Source organism: Peromyscus californicus, unplaced genomic scaffold, assembly GCF_007827085.1.
Source record: "Peromyscus californicus insignis strain IS unplaced genomic scaffold, ASM782708v3 Scaffold_13__1_contigs__length_99412109, whole genome shotgun sequence".
In the NCBI taxonomy this organism is placed as follows: Eukaryota; Metazoa; Chordata; class Mammalia; order Rodentia; family Cricetidae; genus Peromyscus; species Peromyscus californicus.
This window is the reverse complement of record NW_026294424.1, coordinates 23,520,721-23,544,794: the sequence shown is the minus strand read 5'-3', so window position 1 is coordinate 23,544,794 and position 24,074 is coordinate 23,520,721. Positions and strand designations below refer to the sequence as shown.

General features: G+C 37.6%; 1 protein-coding gene across 4 annotated transcripts in view; it reads left to right on the top strand.

The window, feature by feature from the left end:
• Usp34 (ubiquitin specific peptidase 34) overlaps positions 1–24,074 on the top strand; it is a 191,773-nt gene that overhangs the window by 103,702 nt on the left and 63,997 nt on the right. For all 4 annotated transcript variants that reach the window (XM_052734681.1, XM_052734680.1, XM_052734682.1 and 1 more), the window contains 12 exons: positions 1,654–1,779; positions 3,662–3,784; positions 3,910–3,993; positions 5,220–5,306; positions 8,951–9,151; positions 11,353–11,435; positions 16,807–16,847; positions 16,998–17,122; positions 18,448–18,600; positions 19,431–19,535; positions 21,979–22,034; positions 22,119–22,239. In XM_052734681.1, coding sequence (XP_052590641.1) covers positions 1,654–1,779; positions 3,662–3,784; positions 3,910–3,993; positions 5,220–5,306; positions 8,951–9,151; positions 11,353–11,435; positions 16,807–16,847; positions 16,998–17,122; positions 18,448–18,600; positions 19,431–19,535; positions 21,979–22,034; positions 22,119–22,239 — 1,305 coding nt within the window. The remainder of the gene's footprint in view (positions 1–1,653; positions 1,780–3,661; positions 3,785–3,909; positions 3,994–5,219; positions 5,307–8,950; positions 9,152–11,352; positions 11,436–16,806; positions 16,848–16,997; positions 17,123–18,447; positions 18,601–19,430; positions 19,536–21,978; positions 22,035–22,118; positions 22,240–24,074) is intronic.

Here is a 24,074-nt window from a genome sequence, read left to right as displayed (position 1 = left end):
CCAGTTCTATTATAGAACTCTCAGTGACATTCTACCCACAGATCCAAAAGAATTACTCTGGGAATGCCTCACTTTCTTCATACAGACTGTGAAAAGGCCAAGTTTACCATAGATTCCTAGTTCTAAAATTCCCTTGTCTTCAAAATACAGTTGCCATATCTATATTTTCCTCATTAACAAATTCAGCTGAGAAATAAAATTATGCAAAAAAAAAAAAAACCATGAAGTGGGGACTTGGCGCCATCAGGCTTGTGCAGCAAGCACGTTTATCTGCTAAGACATTTTGCTGACTCCCATAGTCCAGTCTGCTCTCACATTTCTATGTAGCTGAGGCTGGTCTTGAACCCCAATCCTTCTGCATAGTCCCCCCCAGGATATTGCTAGATAACCCAGCTTGACCTTTAACTAAAACTGATCTCCTTCAGCTTCCTGGCTGCTAGAATGCACACAAGCTTTTCCATACCTTTTATACAATAAGCTTAAAAAGTACAGATAATGGTGTGTTTATAGATCCTAGAACCAAAACCCCACATATACACAAGGACCACTCCATACTAGGTTTAAAAAAAAAGATTATGTCAATTGTAGTGTGAATTCTATTTGGTCTTAATAATAAAAACCCAGAGTCAAATATGAGGGTGAAAGCTGAAAGATCAGAGAAGCAGAGCAGCCAGCCAGTAGAAAGCCTTCTTAAATCTATGCATTGTCAGACTGAAAAGGGGCTGAGCTCCTGTCTCTGCCCTGCCTTATCACTTCCTCTCTCCACCCAGCCATATCACTTCCTGTTTCCTCCTCCCAAGTGCTGGGATTAAAGGTATATGTGCCTCCCAAGTACTGGGATCAATGGCATAAGATCCCAAGTGGAAGGATTAAAGTTATGTGCCACCACTGCCTGGCCTCTAGTAGCTAGCTGTGTACTCTGATCTCTAGGCAAGCTTTATTTGTTAATAGCACAAACAAAATATCACCACAGTCAGTAGATCTTAGTTATTTATAGACATAGAATATTTCTTTAGTATTGCATGCACTTTATTATTAGCCCAGGGAATCATTGTAGTTGAAGCAATAGCAGTATTATAATAATAGATTTATATTCTGTGATAAATATCAGGACAGTAGGCTTTATCTTTTGCTGTGAATTTCCTCCTGCAGCTGTACCTTCATTCAGCAGTGAATGGATACTTGCTTCTTAAATGTGCTTGAGGAAACTCCTTTTTTTAGTGTTTTGGTTTACTTGCTCACCTTATTCAACTTAGGTTTTATCAAAAAGCGGGTTCTTTAGAGTTTTGTGCTTTCTTTTAAAACTTGCTCACATATAGGTCAGAGTTTAAAGTACCAGTCTTATACCTAGAATGATAATCTGCAGAGAAGAAATGGAAAAGAGGCTTGAAACAAGTGATTAGACTTCTATTTCAAAAGTTGCTTGAGGAAAGTGATCAGCTATCATTGAAAGTGTTGATGAGAAGTTGAAAAATTGCTGCTTCTACATAGCTGTTTATTTTCTTGAATACATTTACCATGAGAAATGTGGTGTTGAAATTTCAGACTTTTTTAAAAGTGAGGATAGGAAATTCTGGCAAAACAGTTTGACTGAAGTTTAAACTTTAATTTTTCTGGTCTATCTTGATAAAATGGTTGTTCTTGTTTATTTAGAGTTTGAAATGTGAAGAACTTCATCTGCATGCAGAAAATCTGTCAAGGCGTGTGTGGGAGTTGCTGATGCTTCTTCCTACGTGTCCAAACATGTTGATGGCATTCCAGAATATTTCAGAGGAACAGGTGAGCCCACACAGTCTTTGTACTCTCTTGTTTGGTGTCTTGTGTATGTCTGTATATATATGGAGGCCGAAGGTCATTGTTGGAATCCCCTGCTACCCTCGTGTGCTCCCCACCTCCTGGTCTCTCTGATGATCTAAGTTGACCCTTGAGTCAAATGTCTCCTCCTTTCTCTGCTCTGCCAGTGGTAATAGTACTGATGTGTGATAGCTATGCCCAGCTCTTTCAAAGGGTGCTTGGGATCCAAACTCAAATCTTTATGCTTGTGTGGAAAGTACGTTACTAATTGAGCCGTTTCACCAGCCCCCTTTGCCTAATTTAATAGGAAAAAGGTGTCAGTTTAAATACCCATTTGTTTTTTAAGTTGCATAACATATTAAATAAAATTCGAAGGATCTTTTGTTAAATTAAAAACTAGAGATTTGCCTTTTTTTTTCCCCCCAGAGCTGAGGACCGAACCCAGGACCTTGCGCTTGCTAGGCAATCGTTCTACCACTGAGCTAAATCCCCAACCCTGAGATTTGCCTTTTTAAAAAAGATTATTTCTATGTGTATGAGTGTTTTGTCTGTCTATATGACTGTGCACTGTGTGCTTGCCTGGTGCCTGCAGAAACCAGAAGAGGGTGTTGGATCCCCTGAACCTAGAGTTAGGGAGAGCTGTGAGGTGCCATTTGTGTGCCAGGAAGTGAATCCAAGTCCTTCAAGAACAATAAGTGAGCCATCTCTTAACCACTGAGCCATCTCTCCAGCCCTGGATTTGCTTTTTATTAATGAAGTTTTAAAAATTACATGTTTTGAATATTTCTTTTTTGACAGCGAAAGTAGTAAAGTTTAGGTAAATATAATGTGATGAAGTGACATCCATCAGACCTTGTTTTAGATTGTTACACAAATCAAATGACGTAATTGGGAAAAGACATTTAATATATCTTTGATAATTCTTCTGTATCACTTATAGAAGTGATATTGGATTTCATTGTAAGAATGCCTTTATAATGAAAGATTGATTTGACAAAAAAGATTTTATAAATCAGTGGTGGTGGTCCATGTCTTTAATCCCAGCACTCAGGAGGCAGAGGCAGAGGCAGATTTCTGTAAGGACCAGGCCAGCCTGGTCTACACAGCCAGTTCTAGGACAGCCAGGGCTGCACAGAAAAACCCTGTCTCCAGAACACAAAACAAACAAACAAACAAACAAAAGGTTTATTTTTATTACTTTCAATGATGTATTCTTGTGCATGGGTGTGTGCACTTGAGTGAAAGTGCCTGTGGAAGCAGAAGATGGTGTCAGATCCCCAGGAGCTGGAGTTACATGTGGTTGTTAGCCACCCTGCATTGGTGTTGGGCACCAAACTCAGAGCCCCTGCAAGAGCAGTATGTACTCTTAACCACTTGGTCATCTTTCCATCCTCAACATTATTCTCCCCACCCCCTTTTTTGGAGACAGGGACTTACTATGTAGCCTTGGCTGGCATGGAACTCATCACAGAGATTATGTGAGTTCTGAACCTCTGACTTCTCAAGTTGCTTGAATTTAAAAGGATTGGTCTAGAATGTGATTAGTGACCACTTTAGTAATAACATTTCAAAGCTGCATGTTATGCAAACAGTAGTTCCTAAATTGAGAGTAGAAACAGCAATGCTCTAATTTAATTCTTTTTCCTATGCTTTTTGTATAATTTTTAAATATTTATTGAACAATATTTAATGGATAGGTTTTTGCTTTAAACATGCTATTAGTACCATTTTTGCTTCTTGTCCTCTTATATTTAATGTATATACAGTATTTGTATTTTATACTAATGTTCATTTCTGTGAGCTTTAAGACTTTAGAGAATTATCTTAGAAAGTTGTCTTGATAACCTTTTTCCTTTTGTAATTTTAGAGCAATGATGGACTTAATTGGAAAGAACTTCTCAAAATTAAGAGTGCTCATAAGTTGTTATATGCTCTTGAAATTATTGAAGCACTGGGAAAACCTAACAGAAGAATAAGGAGAGAGTCAACGGTAATTACAGTTCCATTGTTCTCATTAAAGGTGGCTTCACTCCTGCAGCATTCTTAGTGGTGTCCTTTCACTCTCGAGGAAGGTACTCTCTGAAGCCTCCCTCTTTCTGCTCTTGCCTCCCCCAGGGAAGTTACAGTGACCTTTATCCAGACTCCGACGATTCGAGTGAAGATCAAGTGGAAAACAGTAAAAACTCTTGGAGCTGCAAGGTTTGATCATAAGTGTTTTGGGAAAGATTGAGAAAAATACTTTTTGGGTTCTATAAATCATTATTTGAAGGTTAATTTTCAAAATTCCTTTTAAGTTTATGATTTTGAGTGTTTGCCTGCAGATGTATATGTGCAGAACTTACATGCAGCGCTTGTGGAGGCTGATCGAGGGCTCTCCAGATCCCTGGAGCTGCAGTTAGAGATGGTTGTAACCCTTTTGTAGGGACCCGGGTCCTTTGCAAGAGCAGCAAGTGCTCTTCATCACTGAGCCTTCTTTCCAGCCCTCAAGGGAAGGGGGGAGTTAGTTGGGGGGGGGGGTGTTGAGTCTGTGTGTGTGTGTGTGTGTGTGTGTGTGTGTGTGTGTGTGTGTGTGTGTGAGAGAGAGAGAGAGAGAGAGAGAGAAAGAGAGAGAGAATATGCATAGATGAAGGAAGGAAGGAAGGAATATTCATGGAGGCCAGAGAAGATCTTTTAGTGTTATCCTCACACTTCGTTTGAGTCAGGGTCTCTCATTAGTTTGGAACTCATCAGTTAGACTGGACTGACTGGCCGGCAAACCCTAGATTTCCTTCTGTCTCTGCCTTCCCAGTGTTGTGGTTATAAGCACACAACATCATGTCTTTAGGTGGGTTGCATGAATTGGATTTAGTCCTGTGCTTACAAAGCCAGGATTTTAGGGACTACTGAGCTATCTTTGTCTTTAGCCCTGCCTAATTTACTCTTTAAAGAGTAGATGAAAAATTACATTTTACTCTAAATCATAATGTAAAACAATTACTTAATGCTTTGTTTCTCTTAATTTCAGCACCGATGTTTATCCCATTTCGCTGTCATCATCGTCTCCCGTTCCTCCCAACACACATTGAAATGCTGTGTTTCAACTACCTAGTATCTGAGGTTCGATGGCTCCCAAAATAGCGAAGTTGTGCTTATATACTTTTAATAAAATATGACTTTTTATATAAGAATTAATCCCAGCACTTGGGAGGCAGAGGCAGGTGGATTTCTGAGTTAGGGGCCAGCCTGGGCTACAGTGAGTTCTGGAACAGTTAGGGCTACACTGAGAATCCCTGTCCCAACTCTCCCCCAAATTATTTTTTTTATTTGTAGACAGTGATTTCTATAAAACACAGATTTTTACAAATGCTTACTAAGTCAGCAGAGCAGATTGTCATTATTCTGTGTAGCTGATTTTCCTTTATCATTATTCTCAAAATTGCTTACAGTTTGTTGCTGCTGGCGGTCTTCAACAGTTGCTAGAAATATTTAATTCTGCGATTCTAGAGCCAAAAGAGCAGGAATCATGGACTGTGGTACGTAAAGGCATTCTTTTCAACTAGTTATATTTGTTATCTTATTTCAGTCACTTCTGTTTCATTGACAAAGTAACTTACTATGTACTTCATTGTAATAAAGTTGATTAAGACATATAGTAGTAAATAAAAGATCTGATAGGTTGACAATGAATTAAAATTAGATAAGTGAATGAAACAAAGGCAGAATGTTATTTTTGGTCTGGGAAGATGACATGCCATGTAAGCCTGAAATTCAATCACTGGAATCCATGTAAGGAGTGAAAGAAAAAACTAACCCCCACAAAGTTGTCTTCTGACCTCTACACACAACTGCTGTCATCTAATCCCTACCCACACACACAGGCACACACACAGAGTAATAACATTTTAAAAGACAACTATGGAATTTATCTTTTTTTTTTAAGTTTTTAAATTTTATTTTTTATAAGCATTAATGTTTTGCCTACATGTATCTGTGTTAGGGTGTTGGATTCATTGAAACTGGAGTGATAGGCAATTGTGAGCTGTCATGTGGGTGCTTGGAATTGAGCCCAGGTCCTCTGGAAGAGCAGCCAATGCTCTTAACTACTGAGCCATCTTTCCAGCTCTTTTTTTTGTTTTTTTTCCCTTGAGACAGGGTTTCTTGGTGTATTGGTTGTCCTAGAACTGCTCTACCAGGCTGGCCTTGAATTCAGAGATCACCTGCCTCTGCCTCCCAGTGCTGGAATTAAAGGCGTGCGCCACCGCCTCCCAACCAACTATGTTTTTAACACACTTGAAATGAATAGTGCTAAATTTAATTACTCAGAAATATTAACAAGTTCGGCAGTAGTGGCGCACACCTTTAATCCCAGCACTAGGGAGGCAGAGCCAGATGGATCTCTGTGAGTTCAAAGCCAGCATGGTCCACAGAGTGAGATCCAGGACAGCCAGGGCTACACAGAGAAACCCTGTCTCGGGAAAAAAGTATTAACAAGTTCATCAGCAATTTTTCTCTTAGGTTGATTAAATCATTTAGTAGTATTTATATGGTTTTAAAGTTTTCTTGCTTTCTTTTGAGTTGTAGTTGTTTGTCTTTTAAATCATGGTCTTCCTATGTCCCCCAGACTGTGACTTACTGTATACTCCAGGCTGTTCCCAAACTTGCCATCTTCCTGCTTTAGCCTCCTGAGTGCTCAGATTACAGGTGTGTGCTACCATGCCAACAATTTTTTGCTTCTTCAAAATGATTTAGGCTGGGAGTGGTGGTACATATTTTTAATCCCAGCACTTGGGAGGCAGAGGCAGGTAGATCTTTGAGTTCAAAGCTAGCCTGGTCTACAGAGCAAGTGCTAGGACTTCCAGGGCTACACAGAGATGCCCTGTTCAAAAAATAAAATAATGATTAATTCATATATATGTGCTTGTTATAGTACTGGGAATTAAATCTAGGGTCAGGGTCACTCATTGAACCTTGAATTGGTTGGACAGTGAACCCACTGGGTGTACTGTAACCTGTCATCACACTTGACTTTATGGAGGTGTTAATGGATCTGAATTTAGTCTCTCTTGTCTGCATAGGAAACACTTTACTTATCTGGCCATCTTTCCAGCTTCCTAGCCTCTTTTATAGTTTTATTTGCTATGTATAGTATTGGTTATATTGCATATGAGTTTCTGTATGTAGTAGATAAGATTGAATTGGTTTATTTACTTCTTATATAACTATCTAATTTGACTAATATTTGTTGAAACATTTTTTTTTTAATTTGAATTATATTGATGAGATTTTGAAGTTTAGTAACATGATTTTGCTATTACTCAGGGAAGGATGCTTTTTTTTTTTTTTTTTCCTGGTAGATAGATGTAAGTGTACCACTTAGCATTGGAACCAGAAGACTAGGATGCCAATGATTTATTGTAGTGAAATTTCTGAAGTTCTTCTGCTGTATATAAGTGATATTCCAATTAACTTGTTTAAAGAAAGTTTCTTGAGTTGTTACTAGAGCTTAAAATTCCTTGTAAATTTTATTTGTTATACTACTTATACTGTTGAATGAATATTTATATTAAATACATATAATATGATAAGTATAAGATTTTTCAGTTGAAATGACTTTTTCCTTGGCCTGGAACTCTCTATGTAGATCAAGCTCTAGCCTTGAACTCAGAGATGAACCTGCCTCTGCCTTCTAGGTGTAGGGATTAAAGGTGTCCACAACCAGCTGGGCTGTGGTGGTGCACACCTTTAATCCCAGCCCTCGGGAGGCAGAGCCAGGCGGATCTCTGTGAGTTCGAGGCCAGCCTGGGCTACAGAGTGAGTTCCAGGAAAGGCGCAAAGCTACACAGAGAAACCCTGTCTCGGAAAACCCCCCCCCCCCAAAAAAAAAGTGTCCACAACCATGCCTGGCCCTTTGTTAGCGTTTTTTAATAATTTTGAAAAATACATTGTTTGCAGCATATTTTCCCTAAAATCCTGTGGATTTATCTGTTAAATACATTTTATAATAATTTCATGGAAAATAAATGTGTCATTTCTTTTTTTTTTTTTTTTTTTTTTTTTTGGTTTTTCGAGACAGGGTTTCTCTGTGTAGCTTTGCGCCTTTCCTGGAACTCACTTGGTAGTCCAGGCTGGCCTCGAACTCACAGAGATCCGCCTGGCTCTGCCTCCCGAGTGCTGGGATTAAAGGCGTGCGCCACCACCGCCCGGCAAATGTGTCATTTCTAATGTGTGTGTGTATGTGTGTATATATATCCTCTTACAATTTATATTTAAAAAATAAAATTAAAGTAATAGCCATAACTTTTGAATGCAAACTTTCTATACTGACCACTGTATTTACTCGAGTCCTTGGCAAGTGTCTAGAACCTGCAGTGAAAACTGACTGCAAATCAGAATGAAATGGATACCTTTTTTGATTAATCAGTAACTCTAGCCTTGCGAATTGTATGTAGGAATTAGCTGCCTGTGATGAGAAAACTGGAGTATTTTATGTGCTTTAACCACTCTTTACTCTTTATTGTTATTATTTGTTTGTCTTTTTGTTTTGTTTTATTTTTTTGAGACAGGATTTCACTGTGTAGCCCAGGCTGTCGTAGAACTAGCTCTGTAGTTCAGGCTGGCCTTGAGCTCACAGAGATCGGCCTGTCTCTTCCCGCCTTTATTCTTGTGGGATTGAAACTAAAGTGTAAGCATGGGGCATGCTCAGTTGAAAGCTCAGTTTACTTATGAGCCATTGAAGTCAGATACTAATGCCCATTTACCAACGTTATGCTATATACAACAGAATAGTTTTTCTCTAATGTGCCACATGTAATTTACCCCTCTCAATTAAGCATAGGCATTGAGTTATAAATTCTAGAGGACTGGTTGAAGGGACCTCTTGGTGATTGAAATAATTGCTATGAAAATTATCTTTAAACTGTTCAAAAATTACCACTTTAAATGCAGAACTTCCTTTGCCATCCACATGTATGAACTCAGTGGGAAGTAGTTCATTTTGAGAGTTTAATTTTGTAGTGGAGCATTTTCTTAAAATAGTTACATAATTTTTAAAAGTCATGTAGCACATCGCTGAAAAACTACTCATATCTTTTTTTGTCTTTTAATTTTGAAGTTGTATAGTGTTCATACCTATCACATAAATGAACATAGAGAGCTGACATTGTTTTCTCGTTCACAGTGGCAGCTAGATTGTCTCGCTTGCTTGCTGAAATTAATCTGCCAGTTTGCAGTAGATCCGTCTGATTTGGATTTAGCTTACCACGATGTGTTTGCCTGGTCTGGCATAGCTGAAAGCCACAGGAAAAGAGCCTGGCCTGGAAAGTCAAGAAAGGCTGCTGGTGATCACACCAAGAGTCTTCATATACCACGATTAACAGAGGTGAAGTTTAGAAATTAACGTTAAATTGTTCTAATGAGTTCTACTTAAGTTTTGAGAAAGCATGGGGTTTGGTTTTTTACAAAGTGAAGAAATATACTAACATATAAATACTCTGCTGGATTACTGTGATACTACCTAGTAACTACAGCAGTGTTATATAAAATTGTAATAATTTTCTGTTCTTCATTTAACAGGAATGCATGATACGCCATTTTAATATGTTATCTAACCTTACACTTACATGTATTATTAGAACTTTATAACTCACATTCTGAGAGTATCAGAGTCCATTCAGAAAAATAGGGAAATCATAGTAGGTATTTCAACACAGGAAATATAATAAAAGATGGATTTCACACATGTGTGTTGAAGTGCTGAAGCAACCCAGGCAAAGCATTGTTGACCATTCCTAGAGCTGGTTGTAGACCACTGTTGGAGTTAGTCAGGAGTCATGAGCTTACCAAAGAAATTCTGTTGGACTGGGTTCAGGCTTCTGAAAAATGGGGTTTGCTCCACTATGTCTTGATTCTCAGAGGATACCAAATAAAAGCTAGTGAAAGGAGTTCTTTAGGAAGTTGAAGACTGGGACTGGAGAGATGGCTCAGTGGTTAAGAACACTAACTTCTCTTTTAGAAGACTTTAATTGGTTCGGCACCCTCTCACATAGCTCATAACTGTACCTGCATACATGTGATGTACACACACGCACACAGTGAAGCCTGTTCCTTCTGGATAAATGCCTCTGGAGCAATGCTCACAAGAAAAGCAGGCACTGTAACCTAGTGTGGCAGGTCCTAGTAGGAATGCAGCTGTCCAGGGAAGACTCTTGATTGTAGTGTCCTAGCTTTAGCATTTACAGAAAGTGTGGAGAATGTTTGTTTAGAGATGTCGAAAACCAGTATAAACACTAGGACATCCTTCAGCTTAAATAGAGCTCATGGGCCAGGAGTGGTGGTGCACATCTAGGATCCTTGCACTCCAGGAAGAGGCAGGCAGGCCCGGTCGGTACTGCATAGAGAGATCCTGTCTTTGAGAGGGTGGGGGAGCGAGAGAGAATGTCACTTTGACTATTCTCTGTCCAGAGAATCAGATGTATACCCTTCGCTGTCTCGGTCTGTTACTGGGGAAGTGGGAAGAGATGAAGATTACTTGGTAGTGAAATCTCTTCCTCATTCTGTCACCCCTTGAGGCACACCTCATCTCTAGAACACAAGAGTAATGAATTGGTACAGATAGCGGAGTTTGGTGAACATAAGATTTGGAAACCATTGGTATAACAGGACCTAAATCATGTCTCACTTTTGCAATGTTAGAGGTTAAATTGGAAAAATAATCTTTTCTAGTATTGTAGATTATTTGTATCTCTTAAATATGAAATGTTTTGTGACTTCTAAATGCATTCCAAAGTGTTTTAGTGGTAAATACTACTTGATAATTTCTTTAATGTTTCTATTATGTTTTTACCAGAAGAAATCTTTCACTTTATAAAATAATTAATCAAATTGTGATTCTTTCCATTAACTCCTGAAATAATTTCCTTTAAAAAATTTACTTTTATGTGTATTAATATTTTGCCAGCATGTATGTATGTGCACCACATACGTGTCTGGTGACCAAGGAAGCCAGAAAAAGGCATTGGATCCCTAAAACTGGAATTACATACAGTTGTGAGCCTCCATGTGGGGTCTGGGAACTGAACCTGGGTCCTCTTCAAATATTGAAGGTCCTCTTAAGCTATTTCTCTAGGCTCTCACTCAATAATTTCTATATTTATTAGTGACTTACTCTTTGAGATTTGAATAATATAAATGTGTACAAGTATTGGTGTAAAATGCACTTAGGAAGTTTTTAGAGTGATTTGCTTTTAAAATATATGCAACTACATGTTGTACTCTAAAAACTATGGAAAATAAATTAGAATATACAAATGAACCTTGCATCTAGTCAAACAGGCCTGACATTTATACCTGTATATGCTTCTTTTTTCAGAGTTTTTTCATTAGGTGTTGTACATCAAGGAAACAGTCACGTATATGTTTATTCATTTATTTACCAAAGCAGCTGTAGCTTACTATCCTTATCAAAGCCCCTGAGCAATGACACTTGCTGTTGGTGATTTTAGGGGAGGTGGGGAAATGACGTACACTTTGTATTTTGCTCTATTCAAAGATTTTCTCCCCTTGATGTTTTTGTTTTTAAAGGTGTTTCTTGTGCTTGTCCAAGGAACCAGTTTGATTCAGCGACTTATGTCTGTTGCTTATACGTACGATAATCTGGCTCCTAGGTATGCATTTTTATGTGTTTTATATGTGTGTATATGCTGTTACTAAACTTCAGTTTTGAACTGGGCATGGTGGCACCCACCTTTCAGTATTCTGGAGGCAGAGGCAGGTGGATCCCTGTGCGTTTCAGGTTTCCATAGTGACATTTCTGTCTCAAAAAAGGGAAAAACAAAAAATAAAAATCTTTCATTTGGGGGCTGGGGAGATGGCTAAGTGGGTAAAATGCTTGCTGTTTCAAGTATGAGAACCTCAGTTCTACTACAGGCGCCCGTATAAACGTCAGGTGCTGGGTTAGGTAGGGTAGGAGGATCCCCAGAGCTCAGTCAGTCCACTCAATGCAGCCAGACCCAGCTTTAGTAAGAGAGACTCCTTAAAGGTAAGGGAGAGAATAATAGAAGACACTTGGCAGTAGCCCCTGACCATGCCTGCATATACATCATATACATTAACACAGTAAATAACCACTTCATTTTGAAAATAAGTTTAACACAAAAGTTATTAGGATTTTAATAATGTATTGCCCTACTTTTCACCTAGACTTGCATATCTTCTCAACATTTGTCAAGCTTATGTATTCATGAGTATTTCTGTTTGTAAATTCTAAGGAATTTCATGAATGTAAGTTTTAGACTCTATGACTACCTAGAAATACTTAGATATCTGTCTCTTAAATTAAGGATATTTTCTCAATAACTAGACAAGTATGTGTGTTTGTGTGTACACATGTGTACATATGTGTACACTAGTGAATGTTGGTGTCAGCAGGGATCTGAAGATTTCCAGTCTTCTGGAGCTGGAATTATAAGTGGTTGTAAGCTGCTTGGTGTGTGTGCTAGGCAACGAATTTGGATCCTCTGAAATAGTATCAGGTGTTCTTACCCATTGAGCCATCTTGTCTAGCCCTGAGTAAAAACAAATTAACTTACATAATTCAACATTGGATTTGGAGAGATGGCTCAGTGGTTAAGAGTGTGTACTGTTTTTGTGGAAGACTGGAATTTGGTTCCAACATCCATGCCTGGAAGCCCACAATTGCCTATAACTCTAGGTTTGAGGGTATGGTAGCCTCTTCTGGCCCCCATGGGCATGTGCTCACATGCACATGTACACACACTCACACACACACACACACACACACACACAAATCTCTTAAGAAATTAAACATTAATACATTTGATTTTTTTTTCTTTTAAATAGTGCTAGGCACTAGACAAGCACTCTACCATAAACTAAATCCTCAAGCCCTTGTTAATATGGGTAAGTTCATGCAGAGGCCCCAGCAAGCAAGGTGGTGATGTCTTACTTTATTGCTCTCTCCGCCACACTGCTTTGAGACATAGTATCTTACTTAAATAAGAATTCACCTTTTTAGCCAGGCAGATTTGCCTACAAATTCTGGAGCTCTGCCTGGCCCTGCCCTCCAGTGGTGAGGTTACAGACAAATGCATCCATGCCTTTCATTTTTCTTGTTTGCTTGGGATTCAGACTCAGATACTCATGCTTGCAGAGCAGTGAGTGTTACCCATTAAGCTATCTTCCTAGTCTCCTAATTTGTTTGTTTATTCTTGGCTCAGTGTCGTGTTAGTTGTCATCCTTCTTCTTTTCTTAGGTAGAGATACTTACCTAACCTTTGCTTCATAATACTCATTATAGTAGTATAAGCCAGTTTTCTTTTCCCCTCCCCTCCCTCCCTCCCTCCCGCCCTCCCTCCCTCCCTCCCTCCCTTGTTTTGTTTTATGAGACAGAGTTTCTCAGCTCTGGCTATCTTAGAACTTACTCTGTAGAGCAGGCTGGCCTTGAACTCACAGAGATCAGCCTGCCTCTACCTCCCAAGTGTTTGGATTGAAGGTGGGCAGCAGCACCACCTGGTGCTTTTTCGTTTGAAACATGATCTTGCCAGCTCTGCCTGACCGCAGTCTTGCAATTCTCCTGCTTCAACCTGTGGAGTGCTTGGAATCCAGCCATGTGCCCATTATGCCTAACTCCGGCCAGTTTCTGTTTTGTTTTAGAATATTTTTAGTAGCAACAGTCCAGAAGTGACATGTTCTTCCTATTACGTTCTGATGATGCCCTTTAGTCTACTGATAGTAATTTTGAGAGTTAATTCCCATTTTCTTTGCTAAAAACTTCCTTTTTAATAAGCTGTCAGTGTGAAGACATTATGAAGTTATAAGCTTACTATTTTATATAAAACTTCAGTTGACTTGCTTTTATCAGTAATTTTTCCTTAATTAAATGTTAACATAATTTTTGCTAAATGTTGATGTTCCTAATTATTGGTATTATTTCAGTGTCTATTGTTGAACAACCCATTATATAAGGAGAAACATTTTCTATTTTATTCCTCTAGATTAGTATTATTTTGATTCAAGGATTTGAAGTATTTATTTTATTGGGTGTAATGGTGTGTGCCTTTAATCCCAGCACTAGGGAGGCAGAGGCAGGTGGATCTCTGGGTTCAAGGGAGTGAGTTCTGAATGACCAGGGCTGTTACACAGAAAAACCCTGCCTCCAAAAACCAAATATATATACACATATGTATTTATGTATGTATATATTATATTTATATATAAAATATAGATATGTTTAATGTCATTTTTTATTGTCATTATTCCTTTTTCTCAAATTATACAAGTTGCCTTACAGAAGCCATTTGAAACTTGTTCTTGTTACCTTTTGATGTAGCCCTATCATTTGAGGTTAAGGGTTCCTCTTTAAAAAATATCTCTGGTATATTGTAGGTTTGTCTTATTTCTGCCCTCAGTCCTGAGATTTTTCAAAAATTTATGCATATATATGAGTACCTGGAAGTACGTGTGATGACTTTGAGAGCTCAAGAGGGAGTTCAGTCAGTTTTGAAAGATGCTCTAGTTCTGCTTGTCAGAAATCTCGAATATTGACCAGGCATGGTGGCATATACCTTTTATCCCAGCATCAGGAGGCAGAGGCAGCTGGATCTCTTTGAGTTCAAGGCCAGCCTGGTCTGCAAAGTGAGTTCCAGGACAGCCAGAACTCTGTTACAGAGAAACCCTGTCTCAAAAAAACAAACAAAAAAGAAATCTTGAAGTTGTGGATGTTTGGCATTTTCATAGTTTATGTTTTTTCCATGGATGGAACTGGAAATGTTGTGTGTAAAACCAAAAAAGCTATAGAGGTGACTGATTAGTTGAGAGTTTTTGCTACATGATCACCAGGATCATGCCAATCTCAGCACACACTTAGCTGGGCAGCCCCCACACACCTGTTCCATGAATGGACAGAGATAGGAAGGTCTGTGGAGTGTCTTGATGTCTATCCTAGTCCAGAGTATCTGAATCCCGTGTTCACAGATAGGTCCCACCTCAGAGGAAAGTGATAGAAGAAGATCCTGCACACTTTCTTTTGGTCTTTGCACGCGAGTAAGCATGCATCATACTTGCACATACATTTTGTCTGTCTGTCAGTCTCTCTCTCTCTCTCTCTCTCTCTCTCTCTCTCTCTCACACACACACACACACACACACACACACACACACACACACACACACACACGCACACACGCACATGAGCACCAGTAGTATACAGTCAGTAGAACATAAGACTTACACAAATAAATGTATAAATAAATTCTTTGTGTATGGTTTGAACAAAACAATATCCCATTTATTTGGACTACTTTCGAAAGTTGCAAAATGCAGAAAATTTTAATACAGAATTTCAAATTATGAAACAGGTTCACCAGGGAGATGATGGTGCATGCATTTAATCCCCACACTGGTAGGCAGAGGCATGTGGATCTCTGTGAGTTCCAGGCCAGCCAAGGCTACACAGAAAAATCTTGTCTCAAAAACAAAAGAAAAAGAAATGGATAGATTAATATATGGTGACCTAGTTGTAAATCTCATATATAATCATATAAATTATGTTAGACTATGAAACTAATTTTCAAATATTCCATAGCATGTTTTATTGGACTGAACTTTCTTGTACACAAATAGTACATATCAAATTGATGTAATCATTCTTAAAACAATCCATTCTAGAGAGTTCATTATAATCTCTGGAATACTCCTTCACTCTTCATGACTTCTTCTGTTGCCTGAGTTCTATGTTGTAATGTTTTCAAAAGCCCTCATCCGAGGAACTAGGACAAACCTTTTTCCTGTTATTAAAATTTTTCTAATGCATAGATGAGCATTAAAAGTACAAGACACGTATAGATTGCTATTGAGGGAAGTGTATTGTGTCAGTGTGGGTTATTAAAATCTAAACATGAGCCAGGTGTTTGGGTGCACTTCCATAATGTCAACTACTTAGAACCTGAGGCTCAAGAGGATTGGGAGGGCATCACAGGCCTGAGCTGCATCTGAGGATCCGGGTTTGTTTTTAATAAAAAACAAAAAACCAAAAGAATGAGGATCAGCAAAATGTAAAAGTGAGTAAAAGCACTTGGCACCAACGATGCAAGCTGACACACTTACACACAGTGGTAATCCGTTAAAAAAAGGAAAAACACCAAATCAAATACCAAAACTCTTGATTAATATATTAATATATCTCTTTTTTAATGTATAAGTGAGTTTTGATTTCTTTAAAAGTTCATTTTGGGGGCCAACAATATTGTTCAGAGGGAGGATAAAGGTACTAGACAACCTAGAACCCACATAGTGGAAGGAGAAAAGCCACAAAACCACAAGCCTAGCTAGGCCAAAACTCTCCTGCTTCAGCCTCTTAATTAGCTGGAATTACATGCCTACAGCACCAGCCTCTTTCATTTTTATTTCATTTTGAAATACACTGTTATTTTGTTTCCAGGACCAAACCCAAGGCCTTTTATATGCTAAGCAGGAGTCTGCCACTGTGTGCTAGAGACACAATGCCAGTAGCATGATACTTCAGTCTGTTTTTTTTGTTGTTTTGTTTTTCAATGGTTTTTCAAGACAGGGTTTCCCTGTGTAACAGTGCTGGCTGTCCTGGATCTCATTTTGTAGATCAGGCTGGCCTTGAACTCATATGCCGAACTCTCCCTCCTGAGTGCTGGGATTAAATGCCTATGCCAGTAAGTACACTTGGCCCGATCACTGTGTTTTTATTGACATGTAATTATTATGCTCTGCAACAGAACTTAAAATTTATTCTTCCTGTCTGAAGTTTCTTTCTTTGACAACAACCCCCTGTACTGCCCTCCTCCTTTATTCTGTCCTCTGAAAACCATCTTGTTGATGTCCCAAGTGTTTCATTTACTGGTTCAAAATAAGTGATACCGTACTCTAAGTAGTAATTTTCTTAAATCAATGTGGAGTGAAGTTTTTTAAAGTTTAAGGGATATATAGTAATTATTTGTACTTCATTGCCAATTTTAATTAGTGATGATAGCATATTTTTGTTTTCCAGGGTTTTGAAAGCTCAGTCCGATCACAGGTCTAGACATGAAGGTAAGAGCTCAACAAAATTCATTGTGTTTTTAAACTTAATTTTGAATAAGTAAAGTGTACAATAGATATGATGTGCGAAATTTTGTATTTAATAATGAACATTGTATCTTTATGGACACAAACCTGTACAATGCCTTTATTTTCTCCTAGTTTCCCATTATTCAATGTGGCTCTTGGTGAGCTGGGCTCATTGCTGCTCTCTAGTGAAGTCTAGCCTTGCTGACAGTGATCATTTACAAGATTGGCTAAAGAAACTGACCCTCCTTATTCCTGAGGTAAGGTAAAAAGCAAAGATTGCTACTTCTCCTTTTACCTGTTTGTGTGTTATTAGCATTGTTAAACAAGATCCATAATGGTGAAGAACCGCCGAGATTCTATTCATCATTACATTACCTATTTACCTCTTAGATATAGAATCTGATCATTTAAAAATGTGAATATTATACATTCTGCGTCATTCATATTTGTTATTTTTAAATTGTGTTCTATTCTGGCTGTGCCAGGTAGCCATTGTAACATCTGGGAAGTTCACTTGGAATCTGTGAAATGTTCTGATTTAAATACTTTCATAAATGAAGTTGCTTCTGGTTTTACAATGTTTGTCTTGTAATTTATGTTGTAATTAACATAATAATGAAACCCTTTAATCCTAACTTTTTACCTGTATATTTTTATATTTGTTTCTGCTTTATAGCCATAAATAGGCATTTCTTTAACAAAATGTAAGCATATACTGCCATGCACTATTGGCTACTTTATAAGATTGTATGTTGTTTATGTTAATATGTGTATGAGCAGAATATTATATTTACAGAACATTGCTAGGGCTGCTGATGTAGTTCAGTAGTAGAGCTCTTCTTACATGTGCAGTGTGCAAGACTGTGTTCAGTCCTCAACAAAACATAAACCACCTTGTTAAAGAAGTCAGCTAGCTCTGCGGTCTCCCTCACCTGTAGTCCCAGCACTTGGAAGGTATAGGCGAGAGGATAAGGACTTCTAGGCTAGTGTTTTGGGTACCACAGGCAAGATGAAACCCTGTTTCAAACAAACTGTTATCTAAAGCTATTCCCACTAACATTATCCCCCTTTCCTCTCCTTTCTTCTCTCTCTTCATTTCCTTTATTCTCCTCACTTTTTTCCTTTCCCACTTCTTTCTTCCCCTCTACACACCCCACACACACCCCCACCTTGTTTCTTGTTCATATATTCAGCTTCCCTCCCTTCCTTCCTCCCTTCCTCCCTGTCTTTTTCTCTTCCTCCCACCATTCTGGGTCTCAAACCTGAGCCCTCCCATACGCTATACATTCCCAGGAATTCTTTTTCGTTTGTTTGTTTGAAGACAAAGTCTCATGTAGCCCAGTCTGGTCTCAAGATTGATAATGCAGTTTTGGATAAGATTAAATTCTTGAGACAATATGGCCTCTAGCTCTCTATATAGCTGATCATAATACTCCAGTGATGGGATTACAGGCCTACTACACTACTACCTGATGGGTAAAATGCTGGGGATCAAACTCAAGGCAAACTCTTATGAACTGGGCTATGTCCCTAGCCTGGGAATTGCTTTTAAATACTCAAATTGTCCCTTTTTCGCCTTTAGACTGCAGTTCGCCATGAATCTTGCAACGGTCTCTATAAGTTATCCCTGTCAGGCCTAGATGGGGGAGACTCCATTCACCGATCCTTTCTCCTTTTGGCTGCCTCCACCCTATTGAAATTTCTGCCTGATGCTCAAGCACTGAGACCTCTCAGGGTGAGATTTTACCTGGCTGCAGGTTATCGTTTTGTACTGTGTTCTTGTAGTTGCCTCCTCTCTCTGTGGAAGTGGAGTCCTGGCATTATAGGTGCACACCAGATGCTTGTTTAATCATACCATTCTCACTGTTAGCATCACAGCCACTAACAACATCTGTGTGTTTTGATTTCAGCTTTGTGTTGCCTGTCATGAGAATGTTATTCTGGAAATACTGTTTGTCCCTACCAAGTTGAAAAATGATAGTGCAGCTCCTTTCCTCACTAAGTAACACGTTTGATTTTATTTTAACTCGTATAATTTTCAGATTTTTTAGTTTTTTTTTCATCTGGCGTTACACTAATATTGTAAAAGCTTTTACCACATAATAAATTCAGAAGACTGTTAATAAATATTTTTAATAATTTTAAAACTGTATAATGTAGCATTTGCATGTTTTCCTCTGATTGTATCTTTTCCAGATAATTGGAGATTGTTTTTCTTTCTTGGTTTTTTTTTTTTGTTTTGTTTTTGTTTTGTGTTTTTGAGATAGGGCTTCCCTCTGTCCCCCAACCTGAGCTTGAACTACAGGATGTACACCAACCTCTGACCTCAGAGTGCTGGCATTAAAGGAGTGCACCACCATCCCCAGTTTATGATTCTTTTTCTAAAAGTTTCCTTGTCTTCTGAGTTTATGATTTTACAGAATTCACCAGGAACTCATTCATCTTTTCTTAGAGTTCAAATAGTATTGAATTGTGTAGGCATTTTATTTCTTTCATAAAGTCTGTTCTTGTTTAAATACATTATGATTTTTAAAATGATTTCACAAGGCAAATTTGTTTTAATAGATAGATGATTATGAAGAAGAACCAATGTTAAAACCTGGATGTAAAGAATATTTTTGGTTGTTATGCAAATTAGTGGACAACATACACATAAAGGACGCTAGTCAGGTATGTTCAGAAAAGTACCTATTAAGTTGTTAATGGATCCAAGCTGTGCATGTGGGTGTTCATGGTTTTACTTGTCCTTTAGTGAGGGCATGTATACTAATGTTTAAGTAGCGGGTGCTGTCCTAACTTTTCTGTTGTATTAATACTCTTCTGTTCTGTTTTAGTTCCTTTCTTATTTTACTTTGACTTTAACTGTTAAAGTATACCTTCATTTATAAGCATCTATAAGTACTCTTGACCAATCTAAGATTTAGAAAACCTTAATTGGGAAGTGATACATTTATTGCAAACACTATACTTTTTAAATTATGTATACCAGCATAAATGCTGTGCCCATAGAGGCCAGGAGAGAAGAGCCCTGGTTCTCAACCTGTTGGCCATGACCCCTTGTAAGTCAGATATCCTTGGTATCAAATATTCATATTATGGATTCATAACAGTAGCAAAATTAGTTATGAAGTAGCAGCAAAATAATTTTATGGTTGGGAGGGTCATCACAACATGAGGAACTATATTAAAGGGTTGTTGCAGCATTTGGAAGGTTGAGGACCACTCCAGGGCCTAGAGCTTCAGTTAAAGGTGGTGGTGTGCTTCCTTATTATGGGTCCTGGGGACCAAACTTGGGTCCACTGGAAGATCATCATATGCACGTCACCCTGGAGCCATTTCTCCAGCTCTGAGATTTGTATTTTTAAGTTATATATGTATCTTTTTACAATAAGAGGTGGGTTTAGAGTCCTCGTATGTAAAATAAATAAAAAGTTTATGTAAATATGTGAAGATAAAAATTATGTAAAAATTGAAATAATTTTTTTTTTTTGGTTTTTCGAGACAGGGTTTCTCTGTGTAGCTTTGCGCCTTTCCTGGAACTCACTTGGTAGCCCAGGCTGGCCTCGAACTCACAGGGATCCGCCTGGCTCTGCCTCCCGAGTGCTGGGATTAAAGGCGTGTGCCACCACCGCCTGGCCAAAAAAATTGAAATAATTTTAAACTAAACAGAAGCTAAAATAATATTTCCTGTCAAAGAAATAATTGCTGGGATTAAAGGTATACTCCACTACATCTAGCTACAAATAAATTTTAAAACAAATAAATTTTGAAGATAAACTTGCCATATAGACTTTTCATTTTCCTTCTTATATAAATTTAGTTAGGCTAGAAATGTATCTTGGTATTTCTAAAGAAGTGAGAATAATATAAAGAAGATTTGTTTGAATATTTGGGAAACACTTTCCCTTGTGTGTGCATATAAATGAAAGTATAGTCTATACACAGCATAAAAGTAGCCTGTAGTGGTAATACTACCTGGTTTTTAGTTTTACAAATAACTTGGTAAAGTCTTTTTATTTGGGAAGTAATTATAAAATTAATATTGAAGAAGTTTTAACTTACTTAATTACTACTTTTTAAATACTGGTACCCGATAAACAATTTTGTTTTAAATCTGGCATTGCCCATTTACTTCTGTTAATGAACAAGTTTTAATTCTAGTCCAAGTAGTCTTCCCCCTTAGAGCTCTAGTTTCTTTGAGCACTGTCTTAGATTAAGTTCAATTTATGAAATCTGTTTTTATTTTGTTTCTTCAGTTAAAAAATTAAAACTGACATAAATTAACTGTAATGTTTAGTTTATTATTAAAGCTAAGGTCAAAGATGATCACAGTAGAAACAAACATTAGGACTGGGGACAATATACTGTGGGATTGTGCATCACTAACCTGCCTGTAAATTACGTCTTGATGAATGTAGTATAAAAAAAACTTTAGTAGCTGGGCGGCAATGGCGCACGCCTTTAATCCCAGCACTTGGGAGGCAGAGCCAGAGGGATCTCTGTGAGTTCGAAGTCAGCCTGGTCTACAGAGTGAGATCTGGGACAGGCACCAAAACTACATGGAGAAATCCTGTGTAGAAAAAACCAAAACCAAATAAACAAACAAACAAAAAACACCAAAAAAGCAAAAAAAAAAAAAAGAAAAAAGAGAAAGAGAAAGCTTTAGTAACTGCTCATAATTTACTGTAATGGCTATCATAATTTTTTTTTCTTTTTTTTTCTTTTTTAGGACAGGGTTTCTCTGTGTAGCCCCAGCTGTCCTGGAACTGCTCTGTAGATAGACCAGGCTGTCCTTGACCTCACAGAGATCTGCCTGTCTCTGCCTCTCAAGTGCTGAGATCAGAGGAGTATACCACCACTGCCTGGCTTATCATGATTTTGTTTTGATGGGTCTGTTAGTGATGCATTTAAAACTATAGCTTTTTTTTTTTTAAATTGATATCATATAGAAGAATAGGTATATTGAGATATCATATAGAAGAATAGGTATATTGAATTTATAACTTAATTTGCAAAGCACAACTTTTTTTTTACATATAAGGAAATAATGTTTTTCTAATTTAACACCAAAAATAAAAATGTATTTGAATTTGTATTTTCTTTTTCTCTCAAGACAACACTCCTCGATTTAGATGCTTTGGCAAGACATTTGGCTGACTGTATTCGCAGGTAAAGTTTGATGCAGAATTAACAATTACATTATTCATCAAAGATAAAGAATATCTTCATCTTTTTTGTTCTTTTTATTAATAGTAGGGAGATCCTTGATCACCTAGATGGTACTATAGAAGATGATGGGCTTTCTGGACTTCTTAGGCTTGCAACAAGTGTTATTAAACACAAACCACCCTTCAAGTTTTCAAGAGAAGGACAGGTATGTTTTAAAATATGTGGATACAATACAGTTGAAGCTTCTTTTTACATTGTACAACAATATTTCCAAACAAAGTTTGAGATTCATGATGAAGTCTGAATAAATTAACATTGAAAATAGGAAGCTTAGAATATATATTTAGAATGTAAATACAAATTTTACTTCCTGCTTCTTAGTGGAACTTCTGCTTTAATGTTTCCTATGTGAAAATGTTTCCACATGTGTTTTCTGTTGTGCAATAATCCTTACTTAGTAGAATCAGTTAGAGATAATCATTTGGTCTATGATGGTTTCACCCCTGCTTTCCTATTTGAAAGTTCTGCTTGAATGTGTATTGAATGTTTGTAATTCCTAATGACTATGCTGACAAATGTCTAACTACTGTTAATGTTGTTGTTGTTTTTCTCTCTTTTCTTCACTCTGTCATTGGCACTTTTCTCTCATTTCCTGTAGTGAGCAAATTAGTTCTGATTTTGAGAGCTGTTATCTGAAGGTTATTTATGTGTTATGAACAATAAGCATAAGAATTCCATGACTTGTTAGAGAAATACATGCTATACACTAAAATTTATTTTTCTCAATTTCTTGTATTTCATCTACTTTGCAACAAAACCCACCGCCCCTCTATTTTGCTTGTTAGCGATTTTTTTTTACTGCTTTTAATTGATTAAATTAATTTTAATATAGCACTTATGAAATAATACTCTATCTTATCTTATTACCAATATTCAATTGATTAGCTTTATGTGTGAGTGCTAGGCCTACAGAGACTTAAGTCATATGCCAGAACATCCCACTCACTTTTAGTGTTTTTTTTTTTTTCCAGAACCCACCATACATACTGTTTTTTGTATTGGTTCTCCTAATATACATTGACATCAGCAGTTATTATGCTGTATGATTTTTTTCAAGGCCCTCTCTTGTTTTTCCCATCATTCTGTTCAGTAAGAATATTCAAATGCATAAATGGAAATAGAAAACTAATTTTTTTTATAACATTGTACAGAAAAAATAAAAAGGAAAACAGAGTTGGCTAGTATAAGGGGAAAAAAAGGTTCTTGTGTATGTTGACTTTCCTGTGGTATTTTATTTGTTTTTGAGACAATGTTTTATGAAACCCAATCTGGTTTTGAACTTTATTTAGACTTAGCTTGTCTTAAACTTGGCTGGCCTTGAGTTCCTCATCTTCTTGCCTTTATCTTCCAAGTGTTGGGAATATAGATAGGCATGTTCATTTTGTGTTCCTGTGAGTATGTGGGCACATTCATGCCATGGCCTATGTGAGGACAACTTTTGGGAATAATTCTCTCCTTTTACCACGTTGGTTCCAGGGATAAAAAGATCAGGCTTGGCAGCAGGTGCCGTTATTCTCTGAGCAAGTGTAGGCCTTCTACATGTTCAATCTAAGAAGTGTTGTTCATGTAATATTTATAGTGGGAAGAGTTGTGCTTTGATCATTTTTTGTTGCTGTGGGTTTCTTGGTTGCTTTGAAACTGTCTGAAGTAACCCAGGCTGGCTTTGAACACTATGGTTTATTCTATGTAGCCAACGATGGATTTAAACTCCTGACCCTTCAGTTTCTACCTCCTACGTGCTGGCAGTACTTACATGAGTGACCATGGTTGTTGCATTTTTTTCTGTATTACATTGTTGTTTATTACCAAAAACTATTTTAAATATTGAGGCATGATGCAGTGGGACACACATTTAATCCCAGCATTCAGGTGGTAGAGACAAGTGGGTCTCTGTGAGTTTGAGGTCTGTCTGCTCTACACAGTGATTTCCAGGACAGCCAGGGCTACACAGAAAAATCTGTCTCAGAAAACCAAAACCAA